The following is a 16,485-nucleotide window of genomic DNA, read 5'->3' as shown; positions in this document are numbered from 1 at the left end:
TATATTTGTTATTTAATCTTTTCTTTATACAAATAATTATTATATTCAAAAAAGTTTATTTTTCTTATTTTCCTTTTTATATTTAAACATTTTTTTATATTTTAATTATTTTAACTTATTTATATTTAAATTACATACACTTATTATTATTATTATTATTATTATATTATATTATATACACATCAAGACAAATTAATTACATTATTATTATTTTCAGAACAAGCTGTTTTCTTTTTCTCATATTTTATTTATATTTATTTTTTTCTTTATACAAGCTATTTATTATTATTATCATCATTATTATTTCTTTTTCTAATTTTCTTTTTTTATATATTTAAATATTAATTTATTCATAACTTTAAATTACATTACTAATAATAATTACTTACTAATATATTATTTAAATGAAGAAAAAATAAACTGCAATATAATATTGTTATTAATGTATATTTAAAACGTCTATGTATTTTTAAACTGTATTTTTACACATACACATTGAAATAATAAAAACATATGATAAAATAAAACCAATTGTTTTAAGGAGCTATAAAATGATTTGGGCTTCACAGCATTATAACAGAGTGTGTTAATAATGGATATTCATTTTGGATACTAATTATTTTCATTTAATGGCATAAAACAGATTTTAAAACATTACGTTAGCATTAAATTAATGCAAAGATCATCTAAATGTAACAATTGGTGAAATTACCATAAATAAAGTTCTTTTCTGTGCAAAATCGGCACAAAAAGACCACAAGTCCTTCTGCCACGTCGTTTGACAACATATTCATTTTCTATGACCATGAAATTGAAAATTGGGTTTGTGAATAAAAACTATATTCACACTATTGACGTCTCATAAGGAAAGTGGGAAACCACTTTTTCCTCACGGAACAGTTAGACCTGATTACGGATGAAGGTCAAAGGTGATTCAATAACTTATTTTTCCCCCGTTTGGAAACATTTTTCTGTGTTCACACACAAACTGAAAATGATTGAATAAAGATCAGCAGACATGTGCAGACTTGACAGCCTCACTTTAAGAAGCTTAAAACATTGAACCCGTGAGTTAAGCAGCCCATTTGCCATTGTCAGCATTCGTCCGAGCTGCCAGGCTCGTTTTCGCGCTGACCGCTGGGGTCGTGGGTCTGTGAGCGGCTGGCTGGTGAGCCCAGCATCAGCAGTTTTGTTTGCGGACTGCGGTGGGCTTTCCAACCTGGACCCGTGCTCTCCTCCTACCTCATCCGTTTTTATTAGAGTCAAACCAAAGCAAAACCAAATCCCAGATGGAAAACGAGCAGCTGCAGAAGGTGCTTACTGTGGCTGGTAGAGGAAAAGCTCAATGATGTTGTCTCTGCCTTTGGGGTGGTTGAAGAACACGAACAGAGACCAGTGGATCAGCCAAGTCCTTTGCTGGAGGGACTGGAGAGGAGAACTTACCGTCTGTAGAGAAAGAAAAAAGTCGGGGGGGAAAGGTGTTAAAAATAATTGTGAAGGGATAGTTCAACCCCAACTTAAATTTCTGTCATCATTTACTAAGCCTCATGTAGTTCCAAACCTAAATGAGTTTCTTTTACCATGGAAAACAAAAGGAGACTTTGAACTAAATGTCTTGGTCGTTCTATGAAATTACAAATAATTGGAAATTGAGATTTCGAGTTTCAAAAGGAACTATTAAAGTACCATAAAACAGTCCACTTGGCTAACATTATGTTTTAAATTCATATGACAGCTTTATGCAAAGGGAAAAAACACTGAAAAAAAAAGTCTTTTGTGCTCCACAAGGAAGCTTTTTTTGTAATCAAATAAATGATATAAAAATGAGTTGAGAGAGTGTTACTAAATGGGGTACAACTGATGTAAAATAAATATGACTGGCAAAGAGAGCAGATAAAGAAGAGCCTATTAAAGGAGAAGTCCACTTCCTGAACCACAATTGACAAATAATTTACTCACCCCCTTGTCATCCAAGATGTTCATGTCTTTCTGTCTTCAGTTGTAAAGAAATTATGGTTTTTGAAAGCATTTCAGGATTTTTCTCCATATAATGGACTTCATTGGTGCCCTGATTTTGAACTTCCAAAATATAGTTTAAATGCAGCTTCAAAGGGCTCAAAGGGCTGAGGAAGAAGGGTCTTATCTAATGAAACGATCAGACATTTTTTTTTTTTTTATATATATAAATTTTTATACTTTTTAAGCACAAAAGCTTGTGTCGAACAGGCTCTGGGATGCGCGTCCACGGGTCGTTCTTGAACATTTTAAACAAATCTTTATTATGACTCGGGAAGAACGAGTCGTCTTGGGGAGTGAGTCGTTCAGTCACACATGCAGAACATCCTCTTAGGTTCTGTGCTGGAATTAGTACACCTGTTTCAAGTCTTTGGGTTTTGAGAGTCGTTCGTTCAAGTTATGGGGCTGTCACGTGATGCTGATTTTGCTCAAATGAACGAAATGACTCAAAAAAAAAAATTAGTTCATTTTGCTGAACGAGACTCAAAGGTCCGAGACGGTAAAATGATCCGAACTTCCCATCACTACTACGAATCATGTCTAAGTTCATCGCCTGTGTACTCCGGCTAAAAAAGGTAGAGTATGTCAAAAAAACTCCATCTTATTTTCTCCTGCAACTTCAGAATCGTCTGGCATCGTTGTACCTTTTTGTTTGTAAACAGCGTTTGACTTACTTGCACTTTCTTAGTCTTTGCACGTTCGCTTTGTAAACACTGGGTCTGTTGTTCCACCTACGTTCCGCGTGACCTTCCGACGTAATTCAATAGTACGCCAACACACATCCCAGAGCCTGTGCTACACAAGCTTTTGTGGTTAAAAAGTATACAAATTTTTATTTTCTGAAAAAAAAAAAAATGACAGATCGTTTCGCTAGACAAGACCCTTCTTTCTCGGCTGGGATCGTTTAGAGCCCTTTGAGGCTGCATTTAAACTACATTTTGGAAGTTCAAAATCGGGGCACCAATGAAGTCCAAATACATGGAAAAAAATCTGAAATGCTTTCCTCAAAAAACAATTTCTTCACAACTGAAGACAGAAAGACATGAACATCTTGGATGACAAGAGGGTGAGTAAATTATTTGTGAATTGTTTTTCTGGAAGTGGATTTCTCCTTTAAAGAGGTTCATAATACCTGGAAAGAGTCTCCATTATACCTCCACTCATCTCAATGGCTGTTGCTCGGCTGGCAATACTTTTGGCTTCATAATGATTAGATAATCACTGGTCTGTATACTGTACGCACATACATTTTTAACTTATAGTTGAATTTGAAATGAAGTAGCAAATGGAACTGTAATCCAAATTAAATTAAATTTTAGGAAGTAGAAATTCAAAACAATATGCATCAGTACACACTTAAAGAGATGCTGTATGGCAATATTAAAGTCCGCTTAAAAAATAAAGAAATATTTCACACAGGGTTCATATAGACACTGTCAAATTAAATTCCATTTTACTATAGTAAAACCACAGTTAATTTTCTTAAGGGATCTGTATTTGTCTATACTATCTTTTCTTGAAATCCTGATCTGAAAGAAATGATTCGTGATCTGTGTGCCGAGGTCTGACCTAAAGCAAAAGATTTGCAAACCCGCTCCAAAATTCTGATCTAAATAATCTAAATAATTATGATCTGAATAATCATTCGCGAACCATTTCAGATCAAGACTCGGCGTGTGGATCGCAATTTAATCTTACATATATTTTAATACAGTCAAATGTAATTTAACCCTCTGAAGCAACAGCATTTATTTGAAATAGAAATCTTCTGCAACATTATAAATGTCACTACTGTCACTTTTATCAATTTAATGCATCCTTGTTAAATAAAAGTATTCATTTTCTCAAAAAAAAAAACAAAACATATGGAATATCATGATAGCAAGTAAATAATAATAAAATATTGCGTTTTGGGGGAACTATCCCTTTAAAACGTGACTCCCCTTGATCGTGACTTGATCATAACAAGATGAACTTCTGACTCCGAAAAACCAACACTTGGCTTCTCCTGCCTTCCAGACTTGGTACAAATCAAAGTTCAGAATAGAAATTTACAATGTCCAAAGACTTTAATTTTTTATTTACTCATACTTCTCCCCAGGCCAAACCCTTCTTTCCCAGCTCAATTCCTCCAATTAAAAATCAAGCTGCACCGACATAACACAGCAATTAAGGTTTTGCTTGACTTGTGAGTTGCGGTGAGAAGGAATCGAGGAGACGGAGGAGAGGAGGGGGGGAACGACAAACAGCAGCGGTGCTGTGCTGAAACGCAAGGCGGTCAATATTATGGCCTATGTAAGGGAATCTGAGTGCGGTATTGAATTCTGAGTGGCGGGGCATTACATTGTTATCGATAGTCTCCCTCAGGCGGGTAAGGTCCTCCATGGCAGCTTCCCAGTTCTGCATCAGGATCTCAGAGGCCAGCTTGCCCCACAAAGAGTTCAGCGCGTTTCTGTCTGTGGCGGGGACCTGCACAAACACAGACAAACAGAGAAAAATACATTGACCCACTGTAAACAAAGATGGACAATGAATCAACTCACTCACTATAATAATACCCTGAATACTGTATTTCTGACATCTACCATTTCCCACAGCTAAAAGTTAAGCTCACTTGGCAACGCAGCTCGTCGGAGTAACTTCTTTATTTATTTACAGTGAATAAACGGATTAAATTATGTCATCTTCGGGAACTGGGCTCGCAGGGGAAAAAGAAATGGATCCTGAAAGACTATGTAGCTTGTTATAAAACTTCTGCTGTATTTTTGTGATAGTCATTGTTGTGTATGCATTGCACTTTAGTAAGCACACCTAAATCACATCTGACCCCCTCTGTAAATAAAATAACGAATTCATTTTCTAGTTCGTATTGTCACGAATTAACTACACACTGCCTTTCAAAACTTTGGGATCAATATTTTTAGTTTTTCATAAGTCTTTTCTGCTCATCAAAGCTGCATTTATTTGAACAAAAATACAGAAAAATGAGTAATATTATGAAATATTACTGCAATTTAAAATAGTAGTTTTTAATTTTAATGCATTTTAAAATACAATTTATTCCTGTGACGCAAAGATGAACTTTTTTCTAGAATTTTCGGTGAATAAAATGTTAGAAAGAACAGCATTTATTTAAAATGGAAATCTTTAAGAACAATATACACTACCGTCTAAAAGTTTGGTATAAATACTTTTTTCTTTCTTTTTTGAAAGAAAGTAATACTTTTATGTATTAAATTGATCAAATGTGATAGTAAAGGCTTATTTTGTTAGACAAAGGTTTCTATTTGGAATAAATGTTCTTCTTTTTTATTTTTTATGAATTAAAAGAATCTGTGATATACTTTTTTTCAGGATTCTTTAATGAATAAAAAGTCAAAAAGAACAGCGTTTATTTAAAATTTAAAAACTTTCTTAACAATATACACTACCGTTCAAAAATTTGGGGTTAGTAAACTTTTTTCCTTTCTTTTTTGAAAGAAATTAACACTTTGATTCAGCGAGAATATGTTAAATGGATAAAAAGCGAAAGTAAAGACTTATTTTGTTAGACAAAGGTTTCTATCCAGAATAAATGTAGTATGTAACGATAGTATCCTGAAAAAAAAATCCTGAAAAAAGTATCACAGGTTTCATAAGAATATTAAGCAGAACAAATGTTTCCAACATTGATAATAAATCAGCATTTATATGATTTCTGAAGGATCATGTGACACTAAAGACTGGAGTAAAGATGCTGAAAATTCAACCACAGAAATAAATGATATTTTTAAGTATACTGAGATAGAAAACTGTTCTTTTGAACTGCAATAATATTTCATAATATTACAGTTTTTTCTGTATTTTTGATCAAATAAATGCAACTTTAATAAGCATAAGTGACATCTTCAAAAAAAAATTGACAAATCCCAAACTTCTGGAATGGCAGTGTATTTATTTATTTTATAAATAAATAAATAAATAAATAAAACAATATGTATGTATGTATGTGTGTATGTGTGTATGTGTGTATATTTGTATATTTGTATATTATTGTACATATTTATTTATTCAAAAAAAAAGTTTTTGAGGTTGTTAGGACAAGAGTTAAAGGTTACAGGCCAACTTGTCTGTGATATTGCTGGGAAATAATTACGTAAGTTAAACAAGAGCTCTTTAACTAGCCTGGGGTCAAGTGTTATCTCGAGGGTAAAGAGGGTCACGTCATGAGACGAAAGTGGTTTCAAATCACTGAAACACAAACAGGAACGTGATTTAGTGATGTATATATACACATACATATACATATATACATAAATACATATATATATATACATACATATACATACATATATATACATATACATATTTATGTGTGTGTGTGTGTGGAGCACATTCGTTTCGATATGTGGTGTGGAGCACCAAGCTCTCCAAAGTTCACGTGAACTTGCGGTGACCTTTGTGCATTGCCTTCGGTGAGGGTCTTTAATGATGTGTGCTGCTACTGCTGCAGCCTCTGTTACTGGCCTAACACATGTCTGCAAGCTTTGATCAGCCCTGAGATGTGGACAGGACCGGAGTGGCGGGACGCTAATCAAAATGTCTGTTCATGGAGGAGTGAGAGAATGAGGTCCAGACATTAGTTAAAGAAGCTCAACCAATCAAATCAAGGAAGAAACTAAACAAAAACTGGGTGAGGATGGATAGGTGTGTGTTTATGACATAAATGAGAACCATTTGAGCAGGACTTTGCTGGCCAAATAATTAAAAGCATTTAATTTTGCACGAGGCTTTAAGGGCTACATAGTTTCTACGTCACTTCTACCTTGACTAAAACCCTTTGACAGCAGAAGCCAATAACGTAAGTCTTGTTAAGCAGAAACAGGCCCTTGAAAATAATGTTTGGATAACTTGATTAACTAGTAATTGTGATAATCTCCTGAACATTTAGCGCAAAAGGAAAACATCCTGTGGAATCGAGTTATGAAACCCCTGAAAGACACTCGCTCACGCTTCTTGTATGGAAATATGAACAGGATTTGGTTCATCTCTGCAGAGACAATCAGCTTCAAAGTAGTGTAAGATGTTTTAAATTATGAGCAAAAAGACAAAAACAAACAAAGTGAGGAGATAATGTGTTGCAGATTAGCGAACTGCTCAAGTATCTAAGCGCGTTTCGTGAATATAAGGGGGATGTGCTATAGCCAGAGGCTCATGGGAAGTGGAGTGATTATGACCTACGACAGACGTAGCGGCACGCAGACGACCAGGAAGTCAGCCATGCATACGGATAAAAAAAAAAAAAACGCTCCTCATGTACATTAATCATTCAATATGGACAAGGAGAAACATTGGATATTATGTAACACATCTCTCAAGTTCCACAAGTAAAAACCATAAATAGGATGCCATCTGCAAAGCGTCATGGAAATCTGAACGATACAAGAGTATACAATAACAACAAGTACAGTACAACAATGTAAATAAAACACAATATGTTTGTATTTGCAAAGCAGTGAAAGTGCTAGCATATAACAACAATAATAATAATTATAAAAAGAAGAATTATTATTATTACTATTATTACTACTACTAAGCATTATTAGAATTATTACCAATAAATAAAATTTAAATAAATAAGCAAACATTCAAAACTGCATTTACTCATCATGGTGATCAGGAAAATACAAGGGTACAATACAAATAACGAAGTATCAAAGTACATAAAACACAATTTGTTTGTATTTGTAGTGCAGTATTTGTTAGATTATAGTATATTATATTTTTTTATTATTATTATTATTATTATTCATTATATAATAATATAATTAGTTTAGAATAGTACCTAATAATAATACTAGTAAGTAAGTAAATAAATAAATAACCTTAAAATTAAATGAACAAGTATTTTCACATCGTGGAAATCAGAAAAAATACTTGTAGTGCAGTACATATTAGTATACAACAACAACAACAACAACAATAATGACAATAATAATAATAATAATAATAATAATAATATTTTCCTGATTTCCATGATTCATTTTTAAGGTTATTTATTTATGTATAATGATAATAATAATGCTTAGTAATAATAATAATAATAATAATAATTTACTACCTTGTACTATTATTAGGTACTATTTTAAACTAATATTATTATATGCTATAATTAACATTTATAAAATGTAATAATAATAATAATAATAATAATAATAAATTTTTATTATTATTGTTGTTGTTGTTGTTGTTGTTGTATTGTTATTATATCATTTAGATTTTTATAATTATTATTACATTTATAAAAAATAAATACAGTATATAATAATACAATTAGTTTAAAATATCCAATAATAGTAGTAGTAAATAAATAAGTGAGTGAGTAAGTAAATACATAAATAAATAATGCAAAGTATTTTCACATCAGGGAAATCAGGAATACAAGAGTACACAATAACAAAGTATCAAAATACATAAGATAAAATTTGTTTGTATTTGTAGTACAGTATTTGTTAGTTTACAATAATAACAGTATAATAATAATAATAATAATAATAATTATTATTATTATTATTATTATAATTATTATATTTTATTATATTATTGTTATTATATAATTTATATTATTATTATTATTATTATTATTATTATTATTTTATTATTACATGTATAAATAATAATTAGAACATATAATAATATAATTAGTTTACAATAGTATCTAATAATAGTTAGTAAATAAATAAATAAATAAATAAACGGCTCAGTATATTTATGGCGGGTCAAAAATACCCTGCAGTGATATTTTTAAAGTGACACAGTAGAATGGAACAGTTGAAAAAAATAAAAATAATCCCATGCAGTACAGACTCAACCACTGCTCCACTTGCAACACTGGAGCACTTTGATCAAAACTCCCAAGTTGAATGCGTCTAAATAACAGTCAAAGCCCAAAAACTCAAGAGAGATCAGCTCGGAGGGACAACCGGGGAAAAAGCAATCCTCTCTGCCAATATAAAGGTCAACGTTTCATTTCTAAAAGTGTTTGTTTTTTTCCTTTTTTTTTCCTGGAAGTCCCTGCCTGCTACATTTGGCGACGCTCCATGTCATTATGGCAGCTTTCTGCACACTGACTGGCTTTCAGCAGTGGCCATGCAAGAATAGTTTCAATACCTGGGTTTTTCCACAAGTTACCTTGAGTTTCCACTGCCTCCCGAAATGGGCACATTTTCACTGACTGACCAGCAACAATAAATTTACTGTGCTGGGGATCCGACGGGACACTCAATCTTTATTCTCAACATCCAATCCCTGCATTAACAGATGATATGAATAAGTTGCTCTTTTCGCACCGGGCCCTCACTGTAACAGGACCTCGGGTCTGGATTTTGCAAGCCTGGCTTCCTTCGTTAAATGGCTGTGTTTCCCACGCTAGAGAAGTTCTAGAGCCTGACATCTCCCATGCTAGGAGCCGTCCGAGGAGATGGGAGGTCCGGCTTGAGCAGGGGTGGAAAAAAGTAAAAAGAAAAGCAGTGGCAGGTATTTGGTAAAAAAAAAAGCTCAACTAAATCTATTTCTACATCATGGCTATTCCAAACGCCTTTCCACTGTTGACAAAAATAGAAGGTATTGAGTTTCAATATCTGGAAATTTTAATTTAAGATAACAATTTGCTTCAAAACATAGACGAGGGAGAACTTCTGGAAGCTATTTTGGTTTATTTAGACTGAGCAGTGACGACTATAAACAAGGTTGGTTGCTGTCAACGGTCTCCTCAAAAACGCTTGATGTGTTCGCAATATCAATGATGTGGTTTTCCTATGATGAGTGGACTCCACTGTATTTTATCATTTCCTGAAAAATAAAAACCTTTAGAAAAACTAAATGGCATGTTTATAGAGCTCCCGGCACACTTACAGACTTAAGGGGTTAGTTCACCCAAAAATGAAAATTCTGTCATTAATTACTCACCCTTGTGTCATTCCAAACCCGCAAGACCTATGCTCATCTTCGCAACACAAATTAACATGCTTTCTGACCCTGCATAGACAGCAACGCAACTACCACGTTCAAGGCCCAGAATGGTAGCAAGGACATCATTAAAATAGTCCAACGGTTCAACCATAATGTTATGAAGCTACGCGAATACTTTTTTCTGCAGAAACAAAACAAAAATAACAACTTATTTAACAATTTCTTCCGTGTCAGTCTTCGACGCACTTTCACGAAAGTACCACAACATCACGTGGACTATTTTAACGATTGCCTTTTCTGGGCCTTGAACATGGTAGCTGTGTTGTTGCAAAAAAAATCCTGATAAAATGATCACCATTTCCACAAAAATATTAAAGAGCAGGTCATATGGTATTATAAAGTGTCCTAATATTATGCTGGAGTCCCCTACAACAGGTTTAAATGCATCTAAGGTCAAAAAACATTGTCATTTTCTCAGAATATACATTTCTATATAGTCATTTCTCAATGATTTCGAAGCGCTTTGTGCGCAAACGGCAGATCCATATGAAGTAAGTAACGCTTTTGTTTTCCAAATTGCCTTTCTGAAAGCGGTTCTTGGTACTCTGTAAGGCTAATGTTGCTAAAGCTAACATTGTCTCTGCACGTTTTCACTTATACTGCCTTCATGTGCTGCCAGAATGACCGTGAATATGAATGTGGTAGTTAAAAATTGCATATAAAAGCAATGTGAAGTCGACCGCTGGAATTGATCAAACTCATAATCACAAGTGGGGCTTATCCACAAGTTTTCTATGACCCATGAGGCCTTTGATCAAAAGTGGGAGCGTCTTCCAGTTCGAAGTAAACAAGCGGGATGTGACACTCATTCATTCAACAGTTGACAATAGTGATGGGCAAATAAAGCCTGACGATTTCCTCTAACTGTTTCGGGAAAAGATTAAAAGCTTCAAATGTGTCATAAACAGCGCAATCTTGTGGTTATTAAAAAATAAAGCAGCCAAAAGCCTGTGAAAGAAACACCGTTGGATGTAATATTCATCACACATTCCACAGAACGACTCATTTTACATGCACAAATATAAGTCTAAAAGTGTGTGTGTGTGTGTTTGTTTGTTTAATGTCTGTTTCTGATAAATTAATTTAACATTACCCATTAAATCATGGCATTAAATGCCAGTACGAATATCTATAGGTTGTAACAGAAGACTAATATACACATATATGAAGAACATATGTCAAATATTTAATTTTCCTGAAATAATTTGTATTTTTCATATTACTTGTATGACTGGGTATTTGAAAATATAAATAAATAAGTATGAATAAGTAAGATCTGGAAGTTCGAACCAACACACCAAATGCACAGCACTGGAGAGAAAGCGAGGCTTCGCTTGTCACTGGTTTCGTGATTTCTACATTACTAACACATGCCTCGAAACGAGGCTTCATCTGGCACATCCCTTAACACAAGCTCTGATTACTCGGTTCATATGTCACATCACTAGTTAACAGTCATTCAAGATTTAGTGATGTGGGAGCACAGCTTCGAATAGCACATGTTGTCCCTGAGCACCATAACGACATCCCTCATAAAGGATTGCATTTTTTTGCATTTAAAGCGGCAGACCCAAAAACAGCATGTTTTGGCTCATTAGCTAAAAGTGGCAATTTTAACAAGCTATAGAAATGATCTGCAGGGTATTTTGAGCTAAAACTTTACATACACACTCTGGGGAAGTCAGAGACTTATTTTAAATCTTATAAAAAGCGTCATAATAGGTCAGCTTTAACAAAACAAAAACGATGAATACGTTAACAGCACAGATATCCAAAATATGTCAAAATATGTATATTATTATTACACCAAGATATTAAAACAACTACAGTTTACATTAATCGAAACCTTTTTAGGAAACAGTGGGTTCACAGTGAATTATCAGAAGTATTTTAGTAAGACAGCAATATCGTGGTTTACCTGGAAACCTAAAGTTGTTCTAGGTATACATCACATATTAGCACAAACAGCTTGCTATTTTGAGCACTCAACTGAAAATGTACACAACGTTTCAATCGTACTTACAGGTTGTGGTTCAGAGATGTTTGTTAGTCCAAATAAAGAAGATTAGAAGCCAACGAAGGTAATTCGACGGTGAGTCGACTCTTTCTTTTGAGAGACGATATCTTTATCATGCACTTTTTTTGATTAACTTTGCAGACCGTTTACATTGAAGGATAGCTGCGCTACAAACTATAAAAAAAGATATTTTTCAAAAACCCATATGACCTGCTCTTTAAGCAGCTATTTTCACCACTGATAATAATAAATGTTCTTGCACCAAATCAGCATATTACAATGGTTTCTGAAAGCTTTGCTGTCACAGGAATAAATGACATTTTAAAATATATTCAAATAGAAAACAACTATTTTAAATTAATCTAACGTCTCAATATTTGTGTTTTCACTGTATTTTTGATCAAATAATGCAGCCTTGGTGAGCAGACGCTTCTTTAAAAAAAAAAAACAAATCTTCCACATTCCTAATGTCTGAACTGTAGAGTGAAAATTGTCTCAGTGTCTCACATGGGGGTGACTAAATGAAGAGAGAATGTTCAAGTATCCCTTTAAGCATCTATACTAATGAATATGCAAAAAAGGGTGACAAAACTGAAGGGTGTAATTCAAGGCTTGTCGGCCGTTCCTTCCCCCGGCTCCCACGAAAACCACAGGGACACAACAAACAAACAAACAGAGTGACTGACGATGCAAATCATTCGCAAATGGGAAACATGTTGCATATCTAAACAACACAGACTTCATCACACCTCTGAAATGCTAAAACCAAGATTTATTCCGAATTAAATCAAGGGTTTCTTTTCGGTCACTTTTTTGCCACAGCGACTCATTGTCGCTTGGCAGGCGTCTGGCCTTTTTTAAACAACAATGTAGGCCGAGTGAATCATATGTGAGAGCAGGTCTGAAGAAACAGGAGTGCATTCCATGTGAGAAGGCAGGCTATGTGGTTACGTGAGAAACGCTCGCCGGCAAGGGAGTCCGATAACTTAGCCAGGCATGGAGCCTCTCGCAACACTCTTGGCCCAGGGCAGCGCTGACAATGGGCACCTCTCTTTAGGACACTGGACTACCTCCACACAGCGCGCGGCCAGAGAGAAAGGAGCGGGTCAATTTGTTGGTTCCCAGCCGTCATTTGCCCCCCGCCCCACTAGCTAGACAGCACTGCGCTGGGCCCTGAGCGTCCGGCCGCTTTTACCCATAAGTTCATCTTTCACTCATTTCTACAGGCAGTGGGAGAGAAGCCACAAACACCAGAGCCCCAGCAATGAGCCCTTTGTTTATAGAGGAAATAAGAAGTACGCACGTGTAACATGGATACTGCCAGTACTCTCAGTGAACTGCAATTATCTTCCCCCACAAACCTACTTTGGTATTATCTGATTCCAAAAGTATTCCACTGGTGAAAATTATTTAATCCAAGGTCCTCGGTGCATCACCGCCTGGATCTTTATCCAGACAACAACATTTAAAAAAAAAAATGTAAAGGGGTCATCATCCTAATACAGGGAACTTGTGGGTGTTTGTGTGCACTCTTAGCTTGTTTCACACCACAAGACAAAACAAACAACTGGTAAGGTTGTACATACAGCCATTTAAACGTAGTCCATGTTAGACAAGGAGATCAGCAAGCAACAACTAACCAGCATGTGAAAAAAAAATCCTATTCTGCAACATTTAACTCAATTTATGCTTCATCTATATTGAGTGTCAATAATTCAACAGTCAACAATTAATTAAAATAAATTGTGGGCAAATGAACAAGAGCAAAAAGTGTAAAGAACTCATATGCCCTTCTTTAACTCTTCTCTTCTTTGTTCTTCTTTTAATTATTATTATTATATTTAATTTTATATTATACATTCATATTTGTAAGATTTTTAAATGTATTTAATCATTATTAACAATTATATTATAATAATAGTAATATTATTAGCATTACTGTTGTTTTTATTTTATTATCATTACATTCATGCACATTTATTTTTTATCATTTTTTCCATTCTGTAATATATATTAACTTTTAAATGTTTTTATTTATAGAGAATTTATTTATTATTTATTAATTATTATTAATAACATAATACAAATAGTGATAATAATAATAATTTATTACATTAATGTACATTTATTATTAATATTATTACTAACAATAATGATAATCATACCAATAATTATTATTATTATATATTAATATTTTTAAGATTTTTTCATAATTATTAACAATTTTATAATAATAATAATAATAATAATAACAATAATAATAATACATAATTATTTTTATTTATAATTTTATTATTATTACATTCATTAGGATGTTTTACATTTTACAATATTTATTCATTTTTAAGATTTATTTTTATTTATTATTTTAACACTGATAATAATAATAATTCAAATGATTATTGTTGTTATTTTTTATTATAACGTACATTTAATATTAATATTATTACTACTTATATTATTATTATTACTATTGTCGTTATTAAATTGTATATTATATATAAATATTTGTAAGATCTGTAAAAATTATATTAACAAAATATAATAATAATAATAATTATTATTATTATTATTATTATTATTATTATTGTTGCTGTTTTTATGTTATTACATTAATGTACATTAATTGTATTATTATTATTACTACTAACAATAATAAATTATTTTTTTTATTAATAATAAATGCATGCACATTTGTAAGATATTAGAATTTCTGCCATTTTAACACAAGTAATTTTAATAATAATAATGCATGCACATATATTTGTAAGTATTATAGATATTATGTGCCTCTGGTTAAATCAAGAACAATTACAACAAATGTCACAAGAGATTCATAAAACAAAACTGCAACTTGTCAAATCTGATTTATGAACTGAAATGATCTGATTGTGGATTTTCAGAAGAATATAATTCAAAAACTAGAAGTGGAAAAAAAAAAACAGATTTGGGCTGCATTTAGCTGCATTGTAAGTGTGGCCTTAATGTCCTGTTATCCAATAAGAGTTTGGCTCAATAAAATACTCAAAACGGTTTGACTGTTGGAAGAACACACACTGTAGTCATCTTCTGTTTAAAAGCCTGCGTTTGGTGAATTGGGATTATATGGAGCAAGCTGTGTAACCTTTAACCCTTGCAAAAACTGAGGAATCCTGTCAAACCAAGAGTGATTAGGCCACAAAATCCCCACCAATCATCTATGGGGAGCAGCACTGCCCATAAACCCATAAGCTTATGAAGTCCGCCACTAAACACAGCCCTGAAACAACTCTTAACCAAGTCCTTGAAGAGGTTCTTTTCAGCACTCAAGACTTGCAAGGAATTTAACAAGCCAAGGGATGGCATTTTTAAGAAGTAATTACAGATCAGGAGCTTTTAGTTCTTCGGATTGCCTCAAGTGCAAACAAAAAAGCTGCATGTTTTGCTTTAATAGATGGATAACACGGATAAATGACACAATATTTCATAATAAAAGGATTTGGATTCTAATTTGAGAAAATCTACCTGTGAGCGAGTCATGTCCACTTTTCACCTGCGTCATTTAAAAAAAAACACAACGTTAAGTGCATACGTAATGCTCGTAACTCATGGGATTTGGCAAGAGTCGTGTACTAAAAAAGGCAGACCCATATTAAGCAGAGACGATAATTCAAACTCTCTAAAGGGGGAACGTTTGGCTTAATTAACACTCACAGGGGAACTCTCCATCAAAATAAAACTGTTTGTCCATTAGACAAGAACTTATTAAACAAGAATGCATTTAATGGCTTCAATTTGCGAAGGAGAAAATGAAAGGGTGTCGTGATGAAAAAAAGCTCTTGAAAATTGCCCCGCTGGGAACGTCCCAGAGGAGAATGCTAGAAAACACAACTCTGTCATCTGTTAAAGACAGGGGCGTGGTAAGACACATACCAGGACTCTGAAGAAATAGAGGTACTCCGCTGCACCTGAGTAGTTCCCACACTCGTACTGGAACTTGGCATATCGGTACAGGGTGTCCAAATACTCCTGGCGGAACTGCAAGGAAAGACACAAGTTAAAAATGCAAATACACAAAATACTTATTTAAGTGCAAAGGTAACGAAGCATGACTGTAGAAATTTCTAACATATGAAGAAAAAGAACTAGATAAACAATAGTACTTGCTTACACAAGTTAGCTATTAGTCAATTAAATTAAAATTAACATTTTTTTAAATAAAAAAAAATAAGAGTTTAAAATATAATCTTATAGATTGATCCTAAAAATGTTATTATAAATTTATTTATTAATATATAGTACTAATATTTTTTTTATAAGATTTAAAACAAAAAAAGAAAATTAACAGTTATCTATGGTATACATGTTTTTAAATATATAACAATTTCACATTATTGTATGCACATTCAAGTATTGTATGCACATACATAACATAACATTTATATTAAGTATATTGTAATACA

At 33.1% G+C, this 16,485-nt stretch overlaps 1 protein-coding gene across 1 annotated transcript in view; it reads right to left on the bottom strand.

Moving 5' to 3' along the window:
* eif3ea (eukaryotic translation initiation factor 3, subunit E, a) overlaps positions 1 to 16,485 on the bottom strand; it is a 63,168-nt gene that overhangs the window by 32,280 nt on the left and 14,403 nt on the right. The window contains exons 5-7 of the mRNA XM_051130347.1: positions 15,956 to 16,060; positions 4,360 to 4,485; positions 1,322 to 1,446 (exon numbers count right to left, since the gene is read on the bottom strand). Of these exons, the coding sequence (XP_050986304.1) occupies positions 1,322 to 1,446; positions 4,360 to 4,485; positions 15,956 to 16,060 (356 nt within the window). The remainder of the gene's footprint in view (positions 1 to 1,321; positions 1,447 to 4,359; positions 4,486 to 15,955; positions 16,061 to 16,485) is intronic.

This window comes from Labeo rohita, chromosome 16 (assembly GCF_022985175.1).
Source record: "Labeo rohita strain BAU-BD-2019 chromosome 16, IGBB_LRoh.1.0, whole genome shotgun sequence".
Lineage (NCBI taxonomy): Eukaryota > Metazoa > Chordata > Actinopteri > Cypriniformes > Cyprinidae > Labeo > Labeo rohita.
Note: the sequence above shows the minus strand (reverse complement) of the source record. Positions and strands in the feature narration are given on the sequence as shown.